This window comes from Bos taurus, chromosome 19 (assembly GCF_002263795.3).
Source record: "Bos taurus isolate L1 Dominette 01449 registration number 42190680 breed Hereford chromosome 19, ARS-UCD2.0, whole genome shotgun sequence".
Taxonomy (NCBI): domain Eukaryota; kingdom Metazoa; phylum Chordata; class Mammalia; order Artiodactyla; family Bovidae; genus Bos; species Bos taurus.
The window spans coordinates 48,249,982-48,273,768 of record NC_037346.1 but is presented as its reverse complement, the minus strand read 5'-3'; the positions used below and the strand labels follow the sequence as shown (position 1 = coordinate 48,273,768).

At 48.3% G+C, this 23,787-nt stretch overlaps 2 protein-coding genes across 4 annotated transcripts in view; both read left to right on the top strand.

Annotated features, from left to right (window-relative positions):
• ERN1 (endoplasmic reticulum to nucleus signaling 1) overlaps window positions 1–5,310 on the top strand; it is an 82,336-nt gene extending 77,026 nt beyond the window's left edge. For both annotated transcript variants that reach the window (XM_024980955.2, XM_024980954.2), the window contains one exon: window positions 146–5,310. In XM_024980955.2, the coding sequence (XP_024836723.1) occupies window positions 146–355 (210 nt within the window). In that variant the 3' untranslated portion in view covers window positions 356–5,310. The remainder of the gene's footprint in view (window positions 1–145) is intronic.
• Window positions 5,311–12,150: 6,840 nt separating this feature from the next.
• LOC100140873 (intercellular adhesion molecule 2) lies at window positions 12,151–23,581 on the top strand. 2 transcript variants are annotated; one of them, XM_059878577.1, is made up of 5 exons: window positions 12,151–12,246; window positions 19,408–19,512; window positions 21,005–21,271; window positions 22,512–22,832; window positions 23,493–23,581. In XM_059878577.1, the coding sequence occupies exons 2-5, from the start codon at window positions 19,452–19,454 to the stop codon at window positions 23,564–23,566; spliced, it is 723 nt and encodes a 240-aa protein (XP_059734560.1). In that variant the 5' UTR covers window positions 12,151–12,246; window positions 19,408–19,451; the 3' UTR covers window positions 23,567–23,581. The 2 variants fall into 2 exon arrangements, with proteins under 2 accessions (XP_059734560.1, XP_010814738.1); XM_010816436.4 differs by having other exon boundaries at window positions 19,249–19,512.
• The last annotated feature ends 206 nt before the right edge of the window (window positions 23,582–23,787 follow it).

Sequence of the window (23,787 nt, the reverse complement as noted above, 5' to 3'; positions counted from 1 at the left end):
CCTCCCCCGAAGAAGGGGAAGAGACCGGGGAGTGGACGGGTGGTCCCTTTAGTGAGCCTCGCAGTCTGTGTTCCTCGAGCGGGTCTGGCCTGGGTCCCACGGGCTTCTCTCCGCCGACCACGTGTCTGTGTCCGCCCGTCTGCAGAAGCACCACTACCGGGAGCTGCCCGAGGAGGTGCAGCAGACGCTGGGCGCCCTCCCTGACGACTTCGTGCGCTACTTCACCTCCCGCTTCCCCCACCTTCTCTCACACACCTACCGTGCCATGGAGCTGTGCTGCCACGAGAGGCCCTTCCAGCCCTACTACCACGAGCCCCCCGAGCCCCAGCCCCCCGTGACTGCAGACGCCCTCTGAGCCGGGCGGCCTCCACGCTGGTGGCCTCGCTGGGACTGAGGGCCTGGTCTCTACGAGCCGCAGCCCGCTGCCTCCTGGCCGAGCAGGGAGACCAGGCCCGGAAGCCAAGTGCCTTGAGCTGCCCACTCCGCAGCCAGCAGGGGAAGATGCCAACTCCGGGCAGAGGGAAAGGTGATTCCCCCCACCCCCCCAACCTGCGGAGGAGCTGGGAAGACACTGGTCATGAAAGTTGGACCACTGGGGGATGTCTGCAAAGGAGGACCGGTCCCAGAGGCAGAGAGGAGTGCCGTCCGTCTTCTCCTGGATATACTCGCTTCAGACTCGCATTTCTTTTAAAACTCCCTGTCTGATGCCAGCCTGTAGGCCTTTAAGGAAGAGAGACGAAGGACCTCTCTGTGTTGCCCGCGTGCTGGGTCCAGGAGCGCCCCTCTCTTGGACCGTCGAGGCCGAGCTGCTAGGTGTGGCCTCTGCTAGGAGCAGGGCCCTGGAGGAGAGGGTCCCTGGGAGTGGGAGGGCCTTCAGAGAGTGTCGTCCCTGGGGATCAGAGACTCTGTGCACCCGCAGGCTCCCAGGTCACTGTGACCAGCGTTTCCTCTGGGGCAGCGAGAACCTTGAGCGTAGGGGTGCGGTGAGGGGACAGGCCAGCCCGAAACTCTGAAGGCAAGGCCGTGTCTGCAGGTCTCACAGACACCGAGAGGATGCTGTGGCCCCGGGCATCAGTGGCCTGAATCGTGGCCTTCAGTGGGTCCGTGCCTTGGGCACTCGGGGTTATTTAGGAGCATCTGGAAGCAAGAGGGGATAAGTCCCCTGGCCATGAGGGGTAGAAGCTCAGACCCGGGCAGGGACGGGGCCGGAGGGGAGCAGGCCAGATGGGACATTCAGGGCCCACCAGGGGAGTCCTGGCCAGCAGGCAGGCGGTGAGGCCACTCTGTCCCTGGGGCCAGCAGGACGGGCCAGGGGGTTGAGGGCCGAGGCCAGGGTCACCACACACTTTGTGGGCAGGCTTTTATGTTTCTCTTGGCAGATTTTAATAACTTTTTATTTTGATCGTACCGTAGAATGCTACATTAGTGTGAGCTAAACTGAACTTGAAGCTTACTCATGAAGAAGCAATGCAAGAAACAGAATAATACACCTTCTATTTTGTAGGGTAGCCCCTGGTTCTCTAATGCTGAAGAGTAACGTCATGGCAACACTATGCACGTGTATGACACAACCTCAAAATCATGCTCTCTAAATTACGTCAATACCATGGGTTTTTTCCCCCAAAATTGATACAATGTTTAACATTAGTTTTAGTCAAAATTTTCTGTCTTTTCTCTGCCGAAAGCCCTTAGAAGTTTAATGCAGTCAGGATACAGGTGAGGAAGCATTTTCTGAGTACCTTCTCTAGCCGGGTGGAGGGATCACTGCAGTTCGGTCCTGGTGAACTCAAGAGACTCTGCTCAGGAGGAAGAACGTTACTGTCAAGTTTCTCTAACTGACAGAGAGAAATCGCTGTTTCTTCTCCTCGCAAGATGTTTTCCGACAGTGGATTTGAACGAGAGCGTCACCAACACACTCATTCCGCCTTCAGTGAATTTAACTCCCTTCCTTTCTGTCTGCCTAAAGTCATCTTCTCTCTCTGTCTCTCTCTCTTTTAAAATTATCCTACATCTTTAAACCTCATCAGTTACCTCGTTTAGACCTAGGGACCTGGCATCCTCGGTCAGCATCAGGTCTCGTACCATGCTGTCCGTTTTTCAGGAACTCGGAAAACCACCGTCTTTCTCCTCCCAGCTCTGATGCTCCCGGGCCGGCCCCTTCCCCGGCTGTTCTCATACCGCTCTGCAGGTCGCTTTGCCGCCAGGGCAGATGATGAGACAGTTCGAGGTGGAGAAGCAGAAAGTGCCGCGAGTGATTTAAGGGACTGTCAGCTTCCCGCGCTGCTGGGGGCGGGGGTGGGGGGTCAGCTGCCTCGTCTTTGTCTCTGCTGAATGCTCTCTCCGGGGAGTAGCCAGGCCATTCCCAACACCCCAGGGTTTGTGTCATCTCTCTGTTTTGGCCCCTCTTGCCTCCAGGACAGCTTTTTTTTTTTTTTTTTTTTAAACTGCCTTTTCTGCTTGTGGTACTAGTTTTTAACCATCCCACTGTCTCAAACTCGTTTATTCACTGTATTTTATTTGAGCGCTTCTATATGTGCTGGACAGGATATTGGGTGCCAGAGACAGGTGAACAAAACAGGCCAAACCTCAGCTTTCACACGAGCCAGTGGTAGAGAGCGGACAGGCAGTGGTGGGGAAGGGCGTGCGTCTGGGGTTGGCACCCAGCAGATCGCCTTCTGTTCATCTTCTCTCCGTCACCTTTGGGAACCCGGGCACCCGTCAGTCCTCCCAAGTGGCCTGTAGAGGTCTTGTGTGGGTGCCCATCATGATGACACCTCGGGCACCATCTGGTTTGTCCTGGTCTCTAAAATTCTGGTTTCCTGTTGTTTTGAGCAGGAAGGTGTTCTTTCCTGAAAAGAGGGTTCTGCAGTCGGCCACGTCCTGTCACAGCTGAGCTGTTGATCTGATCTTTTGTACAATTCCTGGAAGGCTGAATTTTCACAAGTACACCATCTTTATCTTCTTTTTTTTTTAATTTATTTTTGGCTGTGCTGGGTCTTTGCTGCTGCACACAGGCTTTCTCTACTTGTGGCAAGCAGGGGCTACTCTAGTTGAGGTCACCAGCTTCTCATCGAGGTGGCTTTTCTTCTTGCAGATCACGGGCCGTAGGGTGTACAGGCTTCAGTATGCTTCAGTTAGTTGCCCCGAGGCATATGGAAACTTCCTCAGACCAGGAGTCGAACCCGTGTCCCCTGCATTGGCAGACGGGTTCTTATCCACTGGACTACCAGGGAAGTCCTGTCTCATCTTTAAGACAGAGTTTAGTCACATCTGTTAGGAATCCCAAGGACACCATCGTCTCTTTAAATCTTGTATTGAACCTTGTGTTGAATCTGTCCTTGGCACACTTGCCAGAATCCTCATGCTGCTTCTTGAGTCCTTTTAACTTCAGTTTTTAAAGAGCTCCACCTGTCATGGGCACCAGAGCATCTGCTCACTTGGCAATCACAGGTGTTACATGATGTCACTAAAGCACCTGATGTCTCATGCATGCCACCTGGGCACCAAGTTCCTCTCCCACCTCCCCCTTTCTCAGTGCAGTAGTCCTTGTCGACTCTCCCCAGGGAGACATCATTCCCACCCCTTACACATCTTTCAGTGGGAGATCCACCGGTTAGCAGGCCCAGTTAAGTACTTCTTCCTACCAACTTGAGAAGGAAGTTCCTTATCAGAGCTCACCCTGATCCTTTGAGTGAGGTTTTGTGTGAATGCCATTCATTTATCACCACAGTGAAAGAGAAGATCTGGAGTCTGGTCTGACATCGAAGATGTGAGGGGGGCCTTTGGGTCGTAGAGTTTTCTCCTCTTGGACGCTCTTTTCTCCGAAGTTGAACCACGGCCAGGCTTGGCTTTCCCGGGACTGTTCTCACTGTGTATCTCTGTTCTTCGGATCCTCAGGCTTGAGGTCATCCAGGGAGGTGGGCTGGTTCCGTTTTCACAGGCTTCTGTGGAAGGGCCGGGGGACAGCACACAGCACACCTGAAAGGAGCCTCTTTCTATTCTCTTGAGCTTTCTCTCCGATCGTTCACCTTCTGAAATCCCTCTTCTTCGTACTTCCCAGTGTTTCTTTTCCTTGGCCACCCTTCACCATCCTGGAGTAGTTTCTTCAGTTGACTGATCCTTTGGGTGAGGTTTTGTGTGAATGCCATTCATTTATCACCGCAGTGAAAAAGATGAACTGGTGGTCCTTTGGGTTGTAGGGCTTTCTCCTCTTGGACGCGTCTTTCTCCGAAGTTGGCCCGGGGCCAGGCTTGGGTTTCCTGGGGCTGTTCTCATTTGTGCATCGCTGTGTACACTGAGCTTGCCTGGAAGTAAGTCTCCAGGTGTCCTGTACAGATGAGCCAGAATTCCACCTTCCAGGGTTGGACCATTATCATTCTTTGGGTTTTTTTTAGACCATTATCTTTTAAACCAAAGAGTCTACTCTTTGTATATTTGGTTTTCTCTGTGAATCAGTGATTTCCCACGAGTAACTGGTTCCAATTCTTGTATCAGGACTTAAATCCTCTCTGTATTCATTGGAAAACCGCAAAGACAGCATCCACAGTGAGCCTCCCCACTGGAGCAGCCTTAACCAACACTTCCAGCCAAAGTCCCCACCCCGCTCACCTCACCCCCTGTTCTCAAGTGTCCGGCAGGTACAGTATTCCTTTTCAGTGTCCCGGAAGCTGTGACGGGGGCGTCCCCACTGACCTAGAAAGCATTACCAGTCGATTCTGCCACATTCTCAGATGCTAACTTTATGTAGTGTTCTTTTTGCAACGACCTATTTATTGAACCTATTTATATTTATTTAATTTTTACGCTGAAGTGTGTCCAGTGACAGTTGCACTTGCTTAAAGCACATCAGATTTGCTTTGGATAAACACCCCTGACCATTTTAAAACTGGAAAAGTTATACTGTATCCTTCCATGGGATGGACGCCTTACAGCAGTTTTGTCATTAAAGGGTGAATAATTTGGTCAGGGTGAAAATGTTAATTTTTAAGTGAGTTTTTTTTTTTTTTTTTTTTTTTTAATTCTGTGCCATTGTGTCTTCTCTGTGGATGGTTAATTGTTTCATGGGTATGTGTTAATCGTGTGATACAATCCTCTTTGTGGAACCTAAAAATCCTCTTTTTAGCTTTATATTTTATAAACTGCCAGATTGTACAATTTTTACGTGTATTTTTAAAGGTTGATGATGTGAGGGTAATTATCTAAGTTAAACAGCCTATTTTTGTACCTCCTGTACAGTTTTATAACTCTGCTGATCAATGATGGCACCTTACGCTGAGCCAACCACAAATAAAGGCAGTTTTAGATTTGGAAGTCAGCTCCATTTTCTTCAAGACTTGACCACCACTCTCAGACCAGGGGGTCATGCTGAGCTGTCTTCCTGGGTAGGTGTCTGGCTGGTGAGGGAGCAGTGGGTTCAGTGGGTGGGAAGACTGGCAGGAGGGGTGTGTTTACCTGATGGTGTTCATGGCAGGGTCCCCAGGCTGGAGAGTCCTCCTTAGTTTCTTTATATTTTTTAAAGAATTTTTTTTTAATATGGACCATTTTTAAAGAAAGTCTTGTATTGAATTTGATACAGTATCGCTTCTGTTTTATGTTTTGTTTTTTTTTTTTTTGGCCGCAAGGCATGTGGGAATCCTAGGACCTCCTCGTCCAGGGATTGAATCCACACCCCCTGCATTGGAAAGTCCTAACCACTGGGATCGGTCCTGGGTGTTCTTTGGAAGGAATGATGCTAAAGCTGAAACTCCAGTACTTTGGCCACCTCATGCTAAGAGTTGACTCATTGGAAAAGACTCTGATGCTGGGAGGCATTGGGGGCAGGAGGAGAAGGGGACGACAGAAGATGAGATGGCTGGATGGCATCACCGACTTGAGGGACCTGAGTTTGAGTGAACTCCGGGAGTTGGTGATAGACAGGGAGGCCTGGTGTGCTGTGATTCATGGGGTCACAGAGTCGGACGTGACTGAGCGACTGAACTGAACTGAACCACTGGGCCGCCAGGGAAATCCCCTCCTTAGTTTCTGTGGGCAGAGCTTCCTTGAAACACTGCAGAAAGTTTCCCCGAAAGTACTGGTTCAGGCTGAATTCCAGGAAGGTGGCCAGATTAGGACCCACATGCCTTGTGGTGAGGCAGGGGTTGGGGCAGGTGTTGGTCCAGGAAATCCACAGGGGAGAAACACCAGGGAGGTAACTCAGCCAACACAGCAGTGGGAAAGACACGACCTGCATGTGTCGGAAGCACGTAAGATGTCTGCCCACATGCCAAGGCATGAGCTCAGTGGCCAGCCTGGTTGGACTTTAGGATCCTGCTAACATGCTTTCACCCCTCAGGCCGCATCCCCTCTGGTGACATCCGAGGATGCTCTGCTTTCTCTTGCACCACCAGGAAGGGGTCATTCACTGGAGGACCCCAAGGGCCCGCCAGCCCCTGGACAGCTTAGCAAGGGCTCTGCCTGGAGACTGGCTCCTTCCACTCGGCCAACCAGCACCCCATCCTCCCACTTCCCACCTCTACCCCCACCCAGCAGACACAGGGGTCATCCCTGAGAGCCATGGACGCTCCCTCTCTCTGAAGCATGGATCCTTGGATGCAGCCAAGTCCAAGGGAGCAGGAGGAGCTGCAGGGCAGGAGGAGATGGGGATGACAGGATGAGATGTTTAGATGGCATCACTTGGCACCTGCTTGCTGCCATCTGTCACTTGATGCGGCTCTCAGATTCCCCACGAAGCTATTGAGCCCGGGCTGCGGTCATGTCTGGGACTGGTCCAGGCCAGGGAGGGAGGTGGCTGGTAGCACGCTCACCCACCTCTGAGAACAGGGAGAGGCCAACAGGTGGTCAGGCCAGGGCCATGGGCTTCTTTTTGCCCCCAAAGTTATTAGATGTATGTACAGATATACCCAATTGTATTCCATCAGTGAACACACTTGTTTGTACTACCTTTTTGTATTAGGCCCATCTGTCCTGTGTGCTAGACACATGCCTTAGCTTCAGGTTTGATTCAGTCGCTCAGTCATGTCCAACTCTGTGACCCCACAGACTGCAGCACGCCGGACTTCCCTGCTCATCATCAACTCCCAGAGCTTGCTCAAACTCATGTCCATTGAGTCAGTGATGCCATCCAACCATCTCATCCTCTATCGTCCCCTTCTCCTCCTGCCCTCAATCTTTCCCAGCATCAGGGTCTTTTCCAATGAGTCAGCCCTTCACATCAGGTGGTCAGAGTATTGGAGTTTCAGCTTCAGCATCAGCCCTTCCAATGAATATGCAGGACTGATTTCCTTTAGAATGGACTGGTTGGATCTCCTTGCAGTCCAAGGGACTCTCAAGAGTCTTCTCCAATGCCACAGTACAAACACATCAGTTCTTCGGTGCTCAGCTTTCTTTATAGTCCAACTCTCACATCCATACGTGACCACTGGAAAAACCATAGCATTGACTAGACAGACCTTTGTCAGCAAAGTAACGTCTCTGCTTTTTAATATGCTGTCTAGGTTGGTCATAGCTTTTCTTCCAAGGAGTAAGCGTCTTTTAATTTCATGGCTGCAGTCACCATCTGAAGTGATTTTGGAGCCCAAGAAAATAAAGTCTGTCACTGTTCCATAGCTTCAGGAGATGATAACAAAAGAAAATCACAGTTAACCCCACCTGCTTGTCTGTCTCCCGGGGCCAGGCAGGCACTGGGCTGGGATATCTGTGCCCTGGTGGCTGGCTGGCCTCAGTTCTCTCCCATGGCAGACCAGTATTTCCTCAAGATTAAGAGCACTTAACAGGACTTGCCTGGTGATCCAGCAAACGAGACTCTACGCTCTCAACACAGGGGGCCCAGGTTTGATCCCTGGTCAGGGAATTAGATCCCACGTACTGCAACAAAGCCCAAAGATACTGTATGCCACAACTCAGACCAGGTGCAGCCAAATAAATAAATATTAAAAGAAAGAACACTTAACATCCTTTCTTCGGTGAAAAACAAACCAGACCCTTTGCCAAGGCAGAAAATCACATCATGACCCTGTGTCTGGGCCAATGAACTGTGAGCAGACGAACAGGGCTGGCGAGAACATGGGAGCCCCTGGGAGACGGTATGGAAAATGCCAGGGGTTCCTGGGCGCCGTTTCCAGACGCAGGAAGGGCAGGGCCGGCAAGACAGCAGCTGAGTATATAAACTTGGCCTCTGAGCGGGTTTGGCAGGTAAGCCCAGTAAGTACCCTTCCCGCCCCTTCTTCCCTGAACCTCCAAATCCACCTTCCCTTCCCCAGCCCGGCTCAGTGACTTGGATGAAGCCGTAGAAATACAGGCTCGTGAGTCTGTCTGCCTCTGCCGTGCTAAGTCACTCCAGTCATGTCCAACTCTTTGCAACCCCAGGGACTGCAGCCCACTGGGCTCCTCTGTCCATGGGATTCTCCAGGCAAGAATACTGGAGTGGGTTGCCAGGCCCTTCTCCAGGGGATCTTCCTGACCCAGGGGTCAAACTCAGGTCTCCCACATTTCAAGAGGATTCTTTACCATCTGAACCGCCAGGGAAGTGTGTCTGCAGGCATTGCAGAGCTGGAAAGAGTGACCAGTCACCAAGATGATTCATGACCCAATCAAGATTCCAGAAGTTACCAGAAACTGGAATGCTGAGCCCAAACAAAGATGATGGCATTAATGACAGGGCCAGAGGTGGAGGGCAGGGCTGTGAGGGGCTGGAAACTCACTGACATTTGATGACACAGGAGTTTGGCCTGGAGAGACGTGGGAGGAGCTGGTGGGGGTACAGATGTCTGTCACGTGATGCGGAATAAGGGTCTAAGCTGGAAGCGGGGGCACGGGGTCCCCAACAGCAGATCCTGGCTCCGGGAGGGCAAAGGGCTGCTAACAGCTTGAACCGCCGAGCCAGGCCAGAGGAGGGTTGCAAGGGAGCAGGTGCGGTCTCCGGAGGAACCCAACAGAGGGGAAGGGCCTCACCCTGAGCAGACTAAGGGAAAGTCTTCTTTGGGTCAGAGGTTGGGCTCGGGTCCCTTCCAAATCAAACCTGAGGGCTACCCCTCCCTGTGATGAGTTCCTAGAAAAAGGGGTGTGACACAGGAAGCAGGGTGGGAGGCACCAGAAAGAAGGGTTCAGGGTTCACCGTGGGGTGGGGGTGGGGTGGCCGTTCATTCTGCAGGATTCCCCAGAGTCACCTCTTGCCATGGACTGAGAGGCAGCTGGTACAGATAAGAGAACCAAGAGCCACAGGACCGTTTCCCAAAGTTCACGCCTCAGAATATGAATTCCAAGGGAGATGAAACTCAGAAAAACAGGCTCAGCGTCCAGACACGTTCAGGAAATGCTGAATCAAATCAAGATTCCCCGTTCACTGCAGTGCCATTCAGAGGCCTTTCATATACTCACAGGAGATTCTCCCAGCGAGGATGTGCCCTTATCTCCCAACTATTGCTTTTCATTAACGGGAATAAAGAAGGAATGGTGTTTGCGGTGGTGGAGATGATGCTATCTTTTCATCAGATTTTGTTTCCCTCTTTCTGGAAACCCAGGAAGACAGCAGTCCCATCCTCTCTTGAAGTTAGGTTAGGGCATGTCAGTGGCCCTTTTATCCACTGACAAATGAACTGAGGCGGTTCTCTGTTGTTGTGACACATTTCTGATTGTGGCTGGGTGGCATCCTTACAGCTACAAAGCTTGCACAGAAGTTGGAGAAAGAGCGGTCAGGGTCAAGCCCCAGAACTCGCCTGACAAGGTCCCACCGCTGCCCCTGGACCCAGACTCTGATACTTAAAAACCACAAACACCTGGTAGTATCTGACTTTTTAAAATTTTTCTAAAAATTTTAAGTATAGTTAACTTATATAATATTGTGTTAGTTTCAGGTGTACAGTACATTGAATTATACACACACACACACACACACACACACACACACAAAGAATCCACCTGCAATGCAGGAGACCTGAGTTCATTTCAGTTCCTGGGTTGGGAAGATCCCCTGGAGTAGGAAGTGGCACCCCACTCCAGTATTCTTGCCTGGAAAACCCCATGGACAGAGAAGCCTGGCAGGCTACGGTTCATTGGCTTGCAGAATCGGACATGACTAAAGCGACTTAGCATGCACACACGTGTCTCATAAAACCTAGCCATTAGCTTAAATCTAATTAACATTTATTGAACCTGCTCTTGGTGGTTCAAAGGGGAAGGCACAAGAAGCTTAGCAAAGAAGAGAAGGAAATAAACGGACCCGAAAAGCGATTTGCTCAGAAGTCACAAAATGGGTCGAGGAGGAGAGGGGGAGTGGAGGAGGGGAAAAGGTCAATGGCACATGCGCCCTGATTTGTGTTTAAAACTAAAATCCTGTGGGCCCCTCGAAGCCTTGGATCCTGATGCCCCCACCCCAGCATTTGACCAGCATTGTGAGAGGAAGGTTTCAAAAGAACTTCTATGAAGAAATCGAGGCACAAATGTACCAGGAGAGATCACTTCAAAGCCAGCAGAACTTCAGCAACTGTGGCCTCCACTGTCTTGGTCTCTTGCACACATACGTGCAAGCTCACTCGTGTCTGACTCTTTGCAACCCCAGGGACTGTAGCCCGCCCGGCTCCTCTGTCCATGGGGTTCTCCAGCCAAGAATACTGGACTGGGTTGCCATTCCCTCCTCTGGGGGATCTTCCTACCCAGTGATTGAACCCCAGCCTCCTGCATCTCCTGCATTGGCAGGTGGACTCTTTACCACTCAACTACCGGGAAAGCCCTGTCTTGGTCCCAGACACATACTCATTTGTGTCTTTCCTAAGCCAGGACTTTCAGTGGCAGGCGCTGAGGGGCAGGCCTGTGAGAGCAAAACCTCTGCTTGTGGGTGAGCCCAGCTGGCTGCCTAGCACCAGCTCTGAAACTCTGCCTCTTGGTACAAAGCTACTCTGCCAGGGGAGGGTTTTCTTAATTGTTAGGTGAAGTGGCAGATGTGAAAAGATCTCAGAACATAATCATTCCTAGGTGTAAGTAGTTTTGGGTAGTAGGGCGTGTCAAATACAGGGAAGACCCTGCTCCCTGATGTTGATAAGCCTCCTGCAGGGGTTCAGTGGGCGGTTCATCCAGGATCTGTCTCATTCATCCAAGGCCCCAGGAGCACAGAAAACACACATCAAAAGAAATAGCGGAGAGGGAATTCCCTGGTGGTCCAGTGGTTAATACTCAGCATTTCCATCGCCATGACCCGGGTTTAATTCCTGGCTGGGGAATTCATATTTTGCAAGCCCTAAGGCATGGCCAAAAAAAAAAAAAAAGAAAAGAAAACATGGAACTACCATAGGCTACAGCAATTCCACTTCTGGGCATTTGCCTGAAACAGTTGAAAGCAGGAACTTGAACACTTGTCTGGACCCCCATGACCACAGAAGTGTTATTCACAAGAACCACAGGAGGAATCATCCCAAGTGTCCACTGACCAACGAGTAGATAAACCTAATGGGGTGTATTCATCCAAGGGGATGCTATTCAGCCTTCAAAAGCAAGGAACTTCTCACAAATGTGCTATGGCATGAATGAGCCTTAAGGACATCAGGCTAGGTGAAATAAGCCAGGGCAAAAGGACAAATGATGTCTGATTCCACTCACAGGAGGGCCCAGTTACAGGGAGAACAGTGGTTGCCAAGGGCTGCGGGGAGGGGGATAGAAAGCCAGTGTTTCAAGGAGAGGGGCGGTGTTCACTTTGGGATGAGGGTGAGGGATGGTGGTTCTAGAGAGGAATGGTGGTGGATGTTACACAAAATGTGAATGTGTTTAATGCCCCAGAACCCTACACTAAAAATGTTAGAACGGTCAATTTTACAGGGTATATTTTGTTGTTGCTGTTGTTTAGTCACTGAATCATGTCCAACTCTTTTGCAACCCAAGGGACTGTAGCTTGCCAGACTCCTCTGTCCATGGGATTTCCCAGGCAAGAATTCTGGAGTAGGGTGCCATTTCCTTCTCCAGGGGATCTTTCTGACTCAGGGATTGGCTCCCACATGGGCAGGTGGATTCTTCACCTATAAGCCACCTGGGAAGCCCCAGTATATATTTACCGGGGTTTAAAACAAGAGGTAATAAACAGAAAGTCACAGTCAGATATCATAGCTGGGACAGGAAGCATGTGACTTCTGAGAGGGGAATTCAGTCAAAAACCAGGCAACACTCGTTGAACCAGCAGCAGCCCAGGGAACAACAGCTGCTGGAAGCTGGACCTCGGCCACCCTCTTTCCCCATCACGGCAGCACCCATTTGCTGGTACAGGTAAGGTGATGCTCCCTGCTTCCCTCTTGGCAGAGTGGAAAGAGCTTGGGATAGATTGTCAATCAACACTTGAGTTCTTGTTCTTGCCCTTCCCCGGGCTTCCCCCACCCATTCCAGGCCCCCCATGAGCACAGGGGCTGATATGCCGCAGAATTTCCTTCAACTGGTCAGTCGTTGCATGAGGAGCTCAGCCAGCCATCTCTCTGAGTCCAACAGCCTATTGCTTTGTGGTTATTTCCTGACTTTGTCCTTTCTCTTCCTCTCCTGCTCTGTAAACCACACAACCCTCTTAGAAGCCTGGGGCTGCCTTCCTGCCATGGCCCACGTGGGTCCAGGTCATCTGGACTGAGCTCAGAGCTGATGCTTAGGGGACAAGTATAGTCCCCAGCCTCTTGGGGTCACACCCAAGGTTCCTGATGAATCCCATTCAATGAAGTCCTACCTGGTTAGAAGGGACTTTCCTATTCTGTGGCTCATAGTCTCAAGGAGCCTCTTCTTTCTAGATACGTGGGGATTTCTCTTTTCCCTTTGTATTCTTTTGTGAAATTTACTATGTGACACACAATGAACACATCTATGTAACATGCATGTGCCTTGCACAGTAAGATAATGTAACGATCAGCCCTGAACCCAACACTCAACCCAAGGACGAACTACCACTAAACTTTCCATCTACCTACTGTGCTACTCACCTCCCACCCAGACATAAATAACCACCCTCCCAAAGTCTGTTTCAATTGTTCTCTTGATTCTTTTAATTTAGTGCTTTATCACATCCATTTATTTTCATTTTATGAAATAGTTATATAACATATTCTGTGTTCCAGCTACTGTTTCGAATACTTTTAAATATTGTCATATAATTAGTTTAATCCACACACCATTCCCATAAGGAATGTGCTATGGTTAATCCCATTTTACAGAAGAGAAAACTGAGGCACACAGAGATAAAGTGACTTGCTCAGGGTCACGCAGAAACCAGGTCTTCTGGTTCTTAGTACAAAAATTTCTCTAGGGCATATATCTAAGGGTGGAATTGTTGGTTATAGGATATAACGCTATTCAGCATTAGAAGATAATGCCTGATTATTTCTCAGAGAACCAAAATACACTCTCACCAGCAATAAACGAATTCCTTGACCTACAGCCTGTCCAACAATTGGTCTTGTCGACTTTTTTAACTTCTGGTAGGCTGCAGTCCATGGGGTCGCTAGGAGTCGGACACGGCTCAGTGACTTCACTTTCACTTTTCACTTTTATGCAGTGGAGAGGAAATGGCAACCCACTCCAGTGTTCTTGCCTGGAGAATCCCAGGGAGGGGAAGCCTGGTTGGCTGCCGTCTATGGGGTCGCACAGAGTCGGACGAGACTGAATCGAGTTAGCAGCAGCAGCAGCAATCTAGTAGATATAAAGTGGTTCCTCATTGTGGTTTTAATTTCCCTGGCTCTTATTGAATTAAAGCATCTTTTCATTAGTTGAGACATTTTGTTTTCTTTGAAATGTTCATCATGTCTTTAATATATTCAAAATTATCAGTTATTTATTCCAGCATTAGTGATCTTGAGGTTTTGCTTTAGAAATCTTTCCTTGCCCCAAGGACATAAAAATACTGTCCTATATTTTCTCATGGGCTTCCCCAGCGGCTCAGCAGTAAAGAATCTGCCTGCAATGCAAGAGCCGCTGCAGGAGCCGAGGGTTTGACCCCTGGATCAGAAAAGTCTCCTGAAGTAGGAAATGGCAACCCACTCCAGTATTCTTGCCTGGGAAATCCCATGGACAGAGGAGCCTGGTGGTCTACAGTCCACTGGGTCACAGAGTTGGACACCACTTAGCAACTAAACATATTTTCTTATAAAAGTTTTTCAAGTGTTCTTTTACACATGAGTCTTTAAATTAGATAGAATTGATCTCTTCATTCCACGTGAGGTAGGGATACGTTTCCCATTTTTTTCCTCCACATAGTTAGCCACTTGATCCAGCTTCATTCACCTATATCCCTTCTCCCCCGCAGTGATCTCCAGGGCTGGTTTCGTCAGATGTGTGAGTTTCATGCGTCTATTTCTAGGCACTTTATGCTGTTCCACTGGTTAATCCGTCGACATCTATACTAGTACCATATTTTATAGTAAGTCTTAAAACTAGCAGCAAATTCCCTCATTTTATTTTTCTTTAGGAGTGTCTTGGTCCTTTTGTTCTTTCCATAATAAGTTTCAGAATCATCTTTTTGTACCATGATGCCCTTATTAGGATCCATTGGAATGTCATTAAATCTATGGGAAGAGGATTGTCCTCATTATAGTATTGAACCTCTTAGTCATGAACATGGGCTGGTTCTACATTTATTTAAACTGTACTTAATGTTTTTCAATAGTGTTTTATAACTTTCTTACTATAGGTCTTATGTACATTTTGCTATCTTTTTGTTTCTGTGTATATATATATAATTTCTATCTTTTTGCTACTATACATAGGGTGCTTTTTAAATTACTTTTTTCCCCTGGAAACTCCATGCAGCATGCAGAACTTCCCTGACCAAGGATCAAACCTGTGGCCCCTGCAGTAAAAGTGCAGAGTCTTAACCCCTGGACCATCAGGAAAGTCCTAAATTACAGTTTTGTATATTACTGTTATACACAAAAGCAATTTCTTTTTGGATATTGGTTTTTGGATATTTCTTCTGGGATATTGGATATTGGATTTTCTTGTGAAAATCTCTTATTCTGAATCATTCATCCGATTGATCATTCATTCGGATTTTCTACCTAGGCAACCACATAATATGAAAATACTGATGGTTTTACTCTTTTCCCATGCCTAGGCCTTTAATTTCTTTTTCTTGTCGTACTATATTGTCTAGGACCTGTGGGAAAATGTTACATAGAAGCAGAGATAGTTGTCATCCTTTTCTGGTTCTGGATTTTAAAGGAAATGTCCTAAAATTTCCTCATCAAAGAAAATAATACATATGTAAAATAAATAATAGTACATATGAAAACTTTCTCTGATTTTCCTTTATCACATTAAGGACATTTCCATCTAGCCTGCTGAGAGCTTTTGTCATGAAAGAATGTTGAATGTCATCATTTTTTTTCCCTAGATCTATTAAGATGATCATATGTTTTTTTCTTCTTAAAACTATAATGTAAGTTTTTAGTATGGGCTCCTTCAAAAGCAGAGCTTGCAACAAGGACTACAGTTCAGGTAGATTATTTAATTATTGAAGCCAGGAAGCAGGAAATAAGGAACAGGAAGACTGGGGCAGGGAAGGAGAGAAAGCCAATAGAAGATGCATAACTGATGCTGCAGGTGTAAGCAAAGGGAGTTCAAGTCTGTCGGGACCTCTGATAGGTCTACAGGATGCTGGCCTGATTGCCTATCCAAAGGAACGAGGCTGGAGCTGTGTTTGCCAGTTCTTGGCCTCTTGTTGGTTGAGGGTTTCATGTTTAGGGAACTTGACACTCCTAGGCTTCTGGGAAACACTAGCCGGTAGCTAAGTGACTCCTTAAGCATTGGAGAAGCCTGAGAAAAAAAAGCAAAAAGAAGCATGGTATAAACCTGAGGTGGGACCCTGGAGCATAAGATGAGTCTAAGGTTGCAGGAAATTATCCACTGCAAATGCAGCTGATTTTAGAGAAGAGCATAAGCAACGTGACATAGAGCACCAAAGTTTACTATTACCAACAATAATAAATGACATTCATAGCTTTCTCTTCTATTGTTCGACCAACTTTTCATAGCTAAGCGTAACTTGGATATGATGTCTAATATTTTTAATACATTGCTAGGTTTGTATTTTTCTTATTTTTCATTTATATTCATGAGTGAATATAAAATATAAATATAAACAAAACATGTATAATATAAATATAATATATAAAGCATAATATAAATTAAAATATAATGTAAAATATAAAAATTATAATTTTATAATTTAATTTTAATTTTTCTGTTTCATCCTAATTTGTCTCATTTTGGTATTTAGGTTAAACTGGCCTCATAGAAAGAGAGCATGTTCCTGCTATTTCCATTCTCAGAAAGAGCTTTTGTAAAATTAGAATTATCCCTACTTAAACCTCTGTAACACTGTCTAGATTTGATGTTTTCTTTGTGGGAAGATTTCAAATTATGGATATAATTTTTTTAATAGTTGTAGAACTATCCAGGTTTTTTATTTCTTCTTCAATCAAGTTAGGTAAGTTCTACTTTTTCTAAGATTTGGTCTACTCGGTTTCATATTTCTTGGCATAAATGATTTATAGTCTTTTAATTTTTAACTTTATTGAAGTGTAGTTGATTTACAACATTGTATTAATTAAATGTTCGATTATGGTAAAATACACATAAATTTCACCACTTAACCATTTTTGAACGTATATTTGGTTGTCTTACATTCACATTGTTTCACAGTGGATCTTAAAACATTTTTAGCTTGTGAAACTGAAACTCTATACCCATTAAATAAATTTTTAGATTGGCCTATAATGTACAATATTATGTAAGCTTCAGATGTTCTACACAGTGGTTTGGTATTTGCATACATTTTGAAATTATCGCCACAGTAAGTCTAGTATCCACCTCTCTCCATACAGAGTTACCAAAATATTATTTGACCATATTCCTTATGCTGTATTACATACCTGTGGTTTATTTTATAACTGGTGCTTTGTACCTCTTAATCCCATTCATCTATTTTGGAGCCCCTTAGCCTCCAGCAACCACCCATTCGTTCTCTGTATTTAGGAGCCTGGTTTTGGTTTTGTTTGTTTTGTTTTCCAGATTCCACATATACGTGAGGTCATATTTGGTAATTCTCTTTGTCTGATCCATTGTTATTCATTAGTATAACGCCCTCTAGGTCCATCTGAGTTGTTGAAAATGGCAAGATTTCATTCTTTATGGCTGAATAATATTCCGTTGTGTAGATATACAACCACATCTTTATCTATGCATCCATTGATGAACACTTAATTTGCTTCCACATGTTGGCTATTGGAAATGAGGCCACAGTGAACATTTGTGTGCACATATGTCTTCGAATTAGTGCTTTTGTCTTCTTCAGAAGAATACCCAGAAGTAAAATTGCTGGATCATACGGCAGTTCTATTTTTAATTTTTTGAGGCACCTCCATACTTTTTCCCACAGCAGTTGTACCAATTTACGATCCCACCAACAGTACAAAACTGTCCCCTTTTCTCCACACCCTTACCAATGCTTTTCATTTGTTCTCTCTTTGATGATAACCGTTCTGACAGTGGTGGGTGATATCTCAATGTGGTTTTGATTTGCCATTTCCCTGATGATTACTGATGTTGATCATCTTTTCACATTTGCTTCATTATTCATAATAGAGAGATGTTGTATTAAAATTTCTTGCTATGATGATGGTTTTAGCTCTTTGTTGTTCCTTCAAACTAAGCGCTTACAAGTTTAGAACTCTTATAATTTCCAGATGAACTGATCCTTTAATCTAGGTACTCCCTCTGTCCCTAATAAATATGTTTGTCTTAAAATTCCCTTTTGCTTGATACGAACAGACCTTTCCTGGTTTTATTTTGGTTAGCTTTGCTGGTGTATCTTTTACCATTCGACTTTCAACCATTCCACACTCTTATTCATTAGATGTGCCTCATAAAAAATGTAGATCCAAGTTTTGTGTTTAAATATTTTAAAAATGTAAGCTGAGATGAGAATTTAGGAATAATTGAGCAAATTACTCCCTATAAACCCGGCTAAAAACTGAGTTTAAAAGCCTGCATTTTCTTTCTTTTTGGCCATGCAATGCGCATATGGAATGTTAATTCCTAGGGGATCAAAGACTAGGGCTCCAAGGTTCACCCTCAGAAGCGAAGAGTCTTAACAACTGGACACCAGGGAAACCCTAAAAGGAAAATCCTAAAAGCCTGCATTTCAACAACATCCACAGTTGGCAAGAATCCTGACCCAGAAGGCTGCCCTCCAAGGCGGTGTGTTTGAGCTATTTTTCTGTTGTTGTTCCGTCTCTAAGTCATGACGACTCTTTTCAAACCCATGGACTGTAACATACCAGGCTCCTCTGTCCTCCACTATCTCCATTAAAAAAAAAAAAAAAAAAAAAACAGTTTTAGATTTACAGCAAAATTTAGGGCAAGTAGAGACTTGCCACTTACCTCCTGTCCCCATACATGCACAGCCTCTCCTGTTACCAACATCCCCCAGCAGAGTGGTCCATTTCTCATAACTGATGAACCTGCATTGACACGTCATTATCACCCAAAGACCATCGTTGACATCACGGTTCAGTCTTGGTGTGTACATTCTGTGGGTTTGGGCACATGTGTGCTGACACATATGCACCATTGTAGTAGCAAACAGAGCGGCTTCTCCGTCCTAAAGTCCTCTCTGCTCTTTCAGTCCATGTCTCCCTCCCTTTAATCCCTGGCAACCACCAATTCTCCAACCAACCACTCCTCATTCCGAAATTCTCACCTCAGTTCCATCACCTAATATCTTTGTGATTTATTAATTCACCTGAGCCCTGAACTTCCTCAGATGCACAATCAAAATTGGCAGATTTGGTGTGATAATGAGACAATGTATTAAAACCTAAACCTAGTCCCTAACAAAGAGTAGGCATCAGGAAATGCTAGTTTTCTTTTCCTTCCTCCTTATCTTGGTAACATGAAATCACATTTAGCTAAGAAAAGAGACAGGAAAGTGCCTGGGGACCCTGTACGTCACCAGAAATCTAAGGGGGAGGGGGCCAGAGGAAGGAGGAGAATGTCCAGCTTTCGCCTCCCAAACCCTCTTTCCAACTGGGAAACTCCCTCCTAGGTTAACCCCAATAATGAGTCCTGTGGGATTCGGGGCTCCCCAGATTTGGGGCTTGTAGCGGTGACTGTCCTGCGTCCACACACATCACACACACATGAGCCCTGGGTGCTCGCCCCACCCCTGATGGCAACGTGCTAGGAGGACTAGGCTATGTCCCACCTATCAGCTGACTCCTAGCTTCCTCTGCCCAGTTTCTTATAGGCCTGTGGCCCTGGGAGCTGGCCTTCCATGTGGCTTCCCCAAGACCACTCAGATAATGAGAGGAAATACGATACAGCTTACAGAAAGCTGGGAGTTCCGGACTGCCGCTGGTCACCCCTTCCTGACCAGTGCCCTTCACGTCTCTCCAGGCAGTCCTCAGCTGTTCCCTGCAAACCTGTGGACGCCACCCGAGATGTCCCCTTTTGGTGGCTGGGGAACGCTCGCAGCCTTTCTCGCCCTGCTCTGCTGCCGAGGTGAGCCTGGGGATCCAGACTGGGTGTGTGCCAGCCAGCGGGTATGTCACCTGTACCCCTGGTATCGTGCAGAGAAGGGGGTCCTGGTCCTGAAGTCGCTAGGGCTTTGAGCACAGCGGCCACCTGCCACGGTTGTGGGCTGCTGTGTGAGCCTGGATTCCCCATGACCCCATGACCCCATGACCCCAGGGCAGCAGGTTGGGGTCCTGGCCTTCACACGCTGGGTTGAACGGGCCCCATAACTTCAGGATGTGTGGATGTGGCAGGTCGTGGAGACTGATGAGGAAATGAAGGGAGGCTGAGGCTCGAGGGAAGGTGAGGGCACATCCCAGCTGGTCTTCAGAGGTGGCCCAGTGGACAGCAGAGGTCAGTGGAGGGCATTGTCTTCTGCTGACCATCAAAGTGCAAATGAAGCCCCTTCCAGGGAGTCCAGGGGACGGTGAAGAATGCCTCCATGTACTCAGTGCTCTGTTTTGGAAAACCTGGCAGGTGTTTTCATGGCAACCATGTAGGAAAGGGATTACTAACCCATTTGACAGATGGACAAACTGAGGCTCAGAAAGAGAAAGCACTTTGCCCAAGGCCACAGAGCTGGCAAACTCGGGATTCAAATGCAGCTCTCTCTCTCTCTCCCTGCAGAGCCTCTCTCTTGCCCCAGCTGAGGGCTAGGTGGGGCGTGCGGGTGTGGCGGGAGAACAGGGCACAGTACAGGCCCAGCTGGCCGAGATCAGTTCAGATTCCTCACCTTCTTCCTCGCTGGGCTCTGACCCCCCTGGTCTCCTCTCTGCCCAGGGTCTTAGTGCTGGTGGTTTTCTGCCCTCAGCAGACACCTGCCAGCCAAGTCCCCCCATCTCCTTCATCCTTAGCTCAAATGTCACCGTTTCCATGGAACCTGTGCTGAGCACAGTATTAACATGGCAGCTGCACCCCACTCCCTATTTCCTTTCCCAGGTACTTCACACCAACTGAAAACAGGTTAGTTTCCTTGTTTGTTACTCTGTGTCCCTTGCGGCAGTGTGAGCTCCACTAGGGGAAGCCTTTGTCTTCTTCCGTCTCTGATGGCTCCCCAGAGCCTAGAATGGTGCCTGCCACACAGCCGGTGTTCTACAAGGATTTGCAGGAGAGAGTGAAGGAGTGCAGGAGGAGCTGAACTCATGGACACAGGGCCTGAGAGGACACAATCCACTTCCATTTCAGGGAGGCCTTCAGAGAGGAAGGGTCATTTGGGCTGGGGGCCAAGTTTGAATACAATCTTCTTGGGGATAGAAGGTGTGCCTGATGAAGACTCACCAGGAGGTGAGAAGCTAGAAAAAGAGCAGTCAGGGACAGGGAGACAGCTAGAGGGCAGCCCCCTTGGTCTAGATCACAGGCAATAATGTCTGCACAAGGAGAGAGGAGCAGAAGGGACCCCTTGATCAGAGTGCCCACCATGGGCAGCTCCTCCAGGCAGGGCAGCAGGGCTGTCTGCTGAGCAGAGTTTTCTGGTTTCCAGGTTCTGGTGAGGAGCAGTTCGAGGTACCCATGGAGCCAAACCACCTGTTGGTGGGGTCTGGAGAGTTTCAGGTGATTAATTTTACTGCCAGTTGTACAGACCCCAAGAAACTTGTTCTGGAGACAGCCCTACACAAGACTTTCCTGGAGGACCAAGCTCAGTGGAAGTTGTTCAAGGTCATCAGCATCTCCAAGAACATGGAGCTCATGTGCAGTTTCATCTGCGGCGGCAAGGAGGGGATGAAAGTTTTCAACATCACCTTGTTCTGTGAGTGTTGCCCACGGGGCCCTGCTCCCCGAGACCGGAGCCTGTGTCTGCAAACCCACAACGAGCTGCTCTGTCACTGCTCCTGGGCACTCTCCTATGGCCTGCACCTCCCTGGGCTCCTCTCAGAATCTTCTCAAACCCTCCCCTGGCCTCCTTGAACCCTGCCAGCAACCAGGATTTTGAGATTTGCTCAGAAGCAAACAATCCAAGCAAGGTTTAGACAAATCTAAAAATCATTTCCACAGTTTCCTCCCACTGGGGAGCACCCCCATCACCAGAATGCCCTGCATCCCATGACAAGCAGCAGGGACCCCATCAGGAGGGCTGGCACAACCATTTCACCTCCTGGAGAGAAGGTTGTGGTCTTATCTTCCCCTGAGGGCCCTTTCCAAATGTGTAACCATCACACACACACACACACCTGCCCATGGGCCACAGAGACCGTGGAGAGACGGGGTTTCTCTCAGAAGCTCGGCACTTAGGGTATCTCTCAGAACTGTCAAGAGTGGACAAATGAGGAGAAAGATGTCCTAAATCTACCACATTATCCTGGGGTAATGGAGGCTAGGTATTCTAGTTCAAAAATGAACCCAGGGAGATGTCCTGGTGGTCCAGTGGCGAAGACTATGTACTCCCAATACAGGGTACACGGGGTTGATCCCTGGTCAGAGAACTAGATCCCACATACCACAGCTAAGACCTGGAACAACAAAAGAAATAAATCTTGGGTTTAAAAAAAAAAAAAAAACAGAAACTCAGGGAACCATGGAGTTTAATAGTAAGGGATAGCAATAGTTTTAAACCTGATCCTGAAAACCAAGGCAGCTCTGACTCTTGCCCCCGCCCCTAAAGACTCTCACAATTCATGGCCCCATTCCAGTGAGTACTCCCTTCTAAGTCTCTCTCAACAAAACTATCCAACTGTTTCATTTTTGAAATTTCTATTGAATTTATGGAGAGGAAAGAGACACAACCAAAACTTTTTATCTTTCTAGTAGACTGAACAGACTCTGAACCTTTTCTTTGGAGACACCAGGGCACCTCCATTCTTGTCCGTTGCAGAAGTCATCAGGTCCCTGAAACTACCACCCAGGACATCGTTCACCCTGAACTGCTTCCTCCGTCCAGCCCCAGCCCACTTCCTGAGAACACCGTGGTCACAGGGGATGGTCTGGGCTGGGTGGGGCCTGCCCGAGCTGCACCCCCATCCTGAGCAGACCTCCCTTCCGCTTTCCTGCAGACCCTCCAAAGCAAGTGCTGCTGACGCTGTCGCACACCTCAGTGGCCGTAGGGACACTGTTCACCATCGAGTGCAGGGTCCCCGCCGTGGCACCCCTCGAAGGCCTCACTGTCACCCTGCTCCGTGGTACTGAGATCTTGTACAATCAGACCTTTGTGGGGACAGCACGTTTCCCCCAAGATGCCGTGGTCACCCACCACACCACAGCTCACAGGGAAGACGGCCTCCATAACTTCTCGTGCGAGGCCCAGATGTACCTGCGCTCTCCCGGCGGTGGCCTTGTCCACAGAGTCTCAGATCCCCAGAGGCTTGAAGTCAAAGGTGAGGGGGAGCCCACAGATCAGGAGCGGGGACATTCGCTTTCAGCCCTTCAGGGGAAGAAAACGCCTTCGCCCCACTCTCTGCCAGCTCAGGGGAGGCACTTGGGGAAACGGCACTTGATCCCTGGGGTTACCCGGAGCTCCTGGCGAGTTCCTAGCTTGGACCCTGACTAGTTGCTTGGTTATGAGTGAGCTGGGTGACCTTAACCAAGTCAAGCTCGTCTCTCTGGCCTTGACCCCTCTCTGCAGTGATAAATTTGACCTGACTGACTCCTAAGGTCCCCTCGAGTTCTGCTTCTGTGACCCTAGATGTCAGGATCCTCTTTGTCTTCAGAGAGTTTGGCCGAAGCTCCCTCATCTCTGCCCAGGGAGGGGCTTGGCCTGGACCACGCCGCAGTGCAGACCGTGAGGTCTGGCAGTGCATGGCAAGGGGACCATCTGAGTCCATCTGCCCTCACGGTCTCACAGAGGCCGGCTGGTGGCCCGGACCCCATCCTCCTTCCCTCCAGTGATAACACCATCTGCCACTCATGCCTGCAATGCGGAGTGACAGCAAGCTGCCCAGGGGTGGGTGGGTGGGTGACGGGTAGACAGCTGTCCCTCTGGAGCCTGGCACCTGGGACCGGAGGACTTCTGTGACCTCTACCCCTTCTCTCCCCAGAGCCCGTGCCCAGCAACCAGATGGTGATCATGGCGATCGTGATAGTGCTGCTGCTCTTGTTCTGGTTCAAATAACTGCGGAGAAGTAACACCTGAGTGCAAGCCGCTTAGAAGAGCCTGAGACGGAGCCACCGGGCACAGCCCCTGTGAGCTGCGTGGCCACTGTCATGGCGGCCACTGGAACTCAGTGTGGCTCCTTAGGCTGTGTCCAGGCCTGGCTGAGGGACCATGTGAAGCAGCCTGAATACAAACACCTGGACTTAACCCCATGCCTTCGTGTCGCCTCCTGGGAATGG

Coding starts and splice junctions, on each gene's coding strand:
- LOC100140873 (XM_010816436.4), top strand. CDS start 19,314: ATGAGAGGAAATACGATACAGCTTACAGAAAGCTGGGAGTTCCGGACT. Junction 21,272..22,511: donor TTTCAACATCACCTTGTTCT/GTGAGTGTTGCC, acceptor GCTTTCCTGCAG/ACCCTCCAAAGCAAGTGCTG. Junction 22,833..23,492: donor CCAGAGGCTTGAAGTCAAAG/GTGAGGGGGAGC, acceptor TTCTCTCCCCAG/AGCCCGTGCCCAGCAACCAG.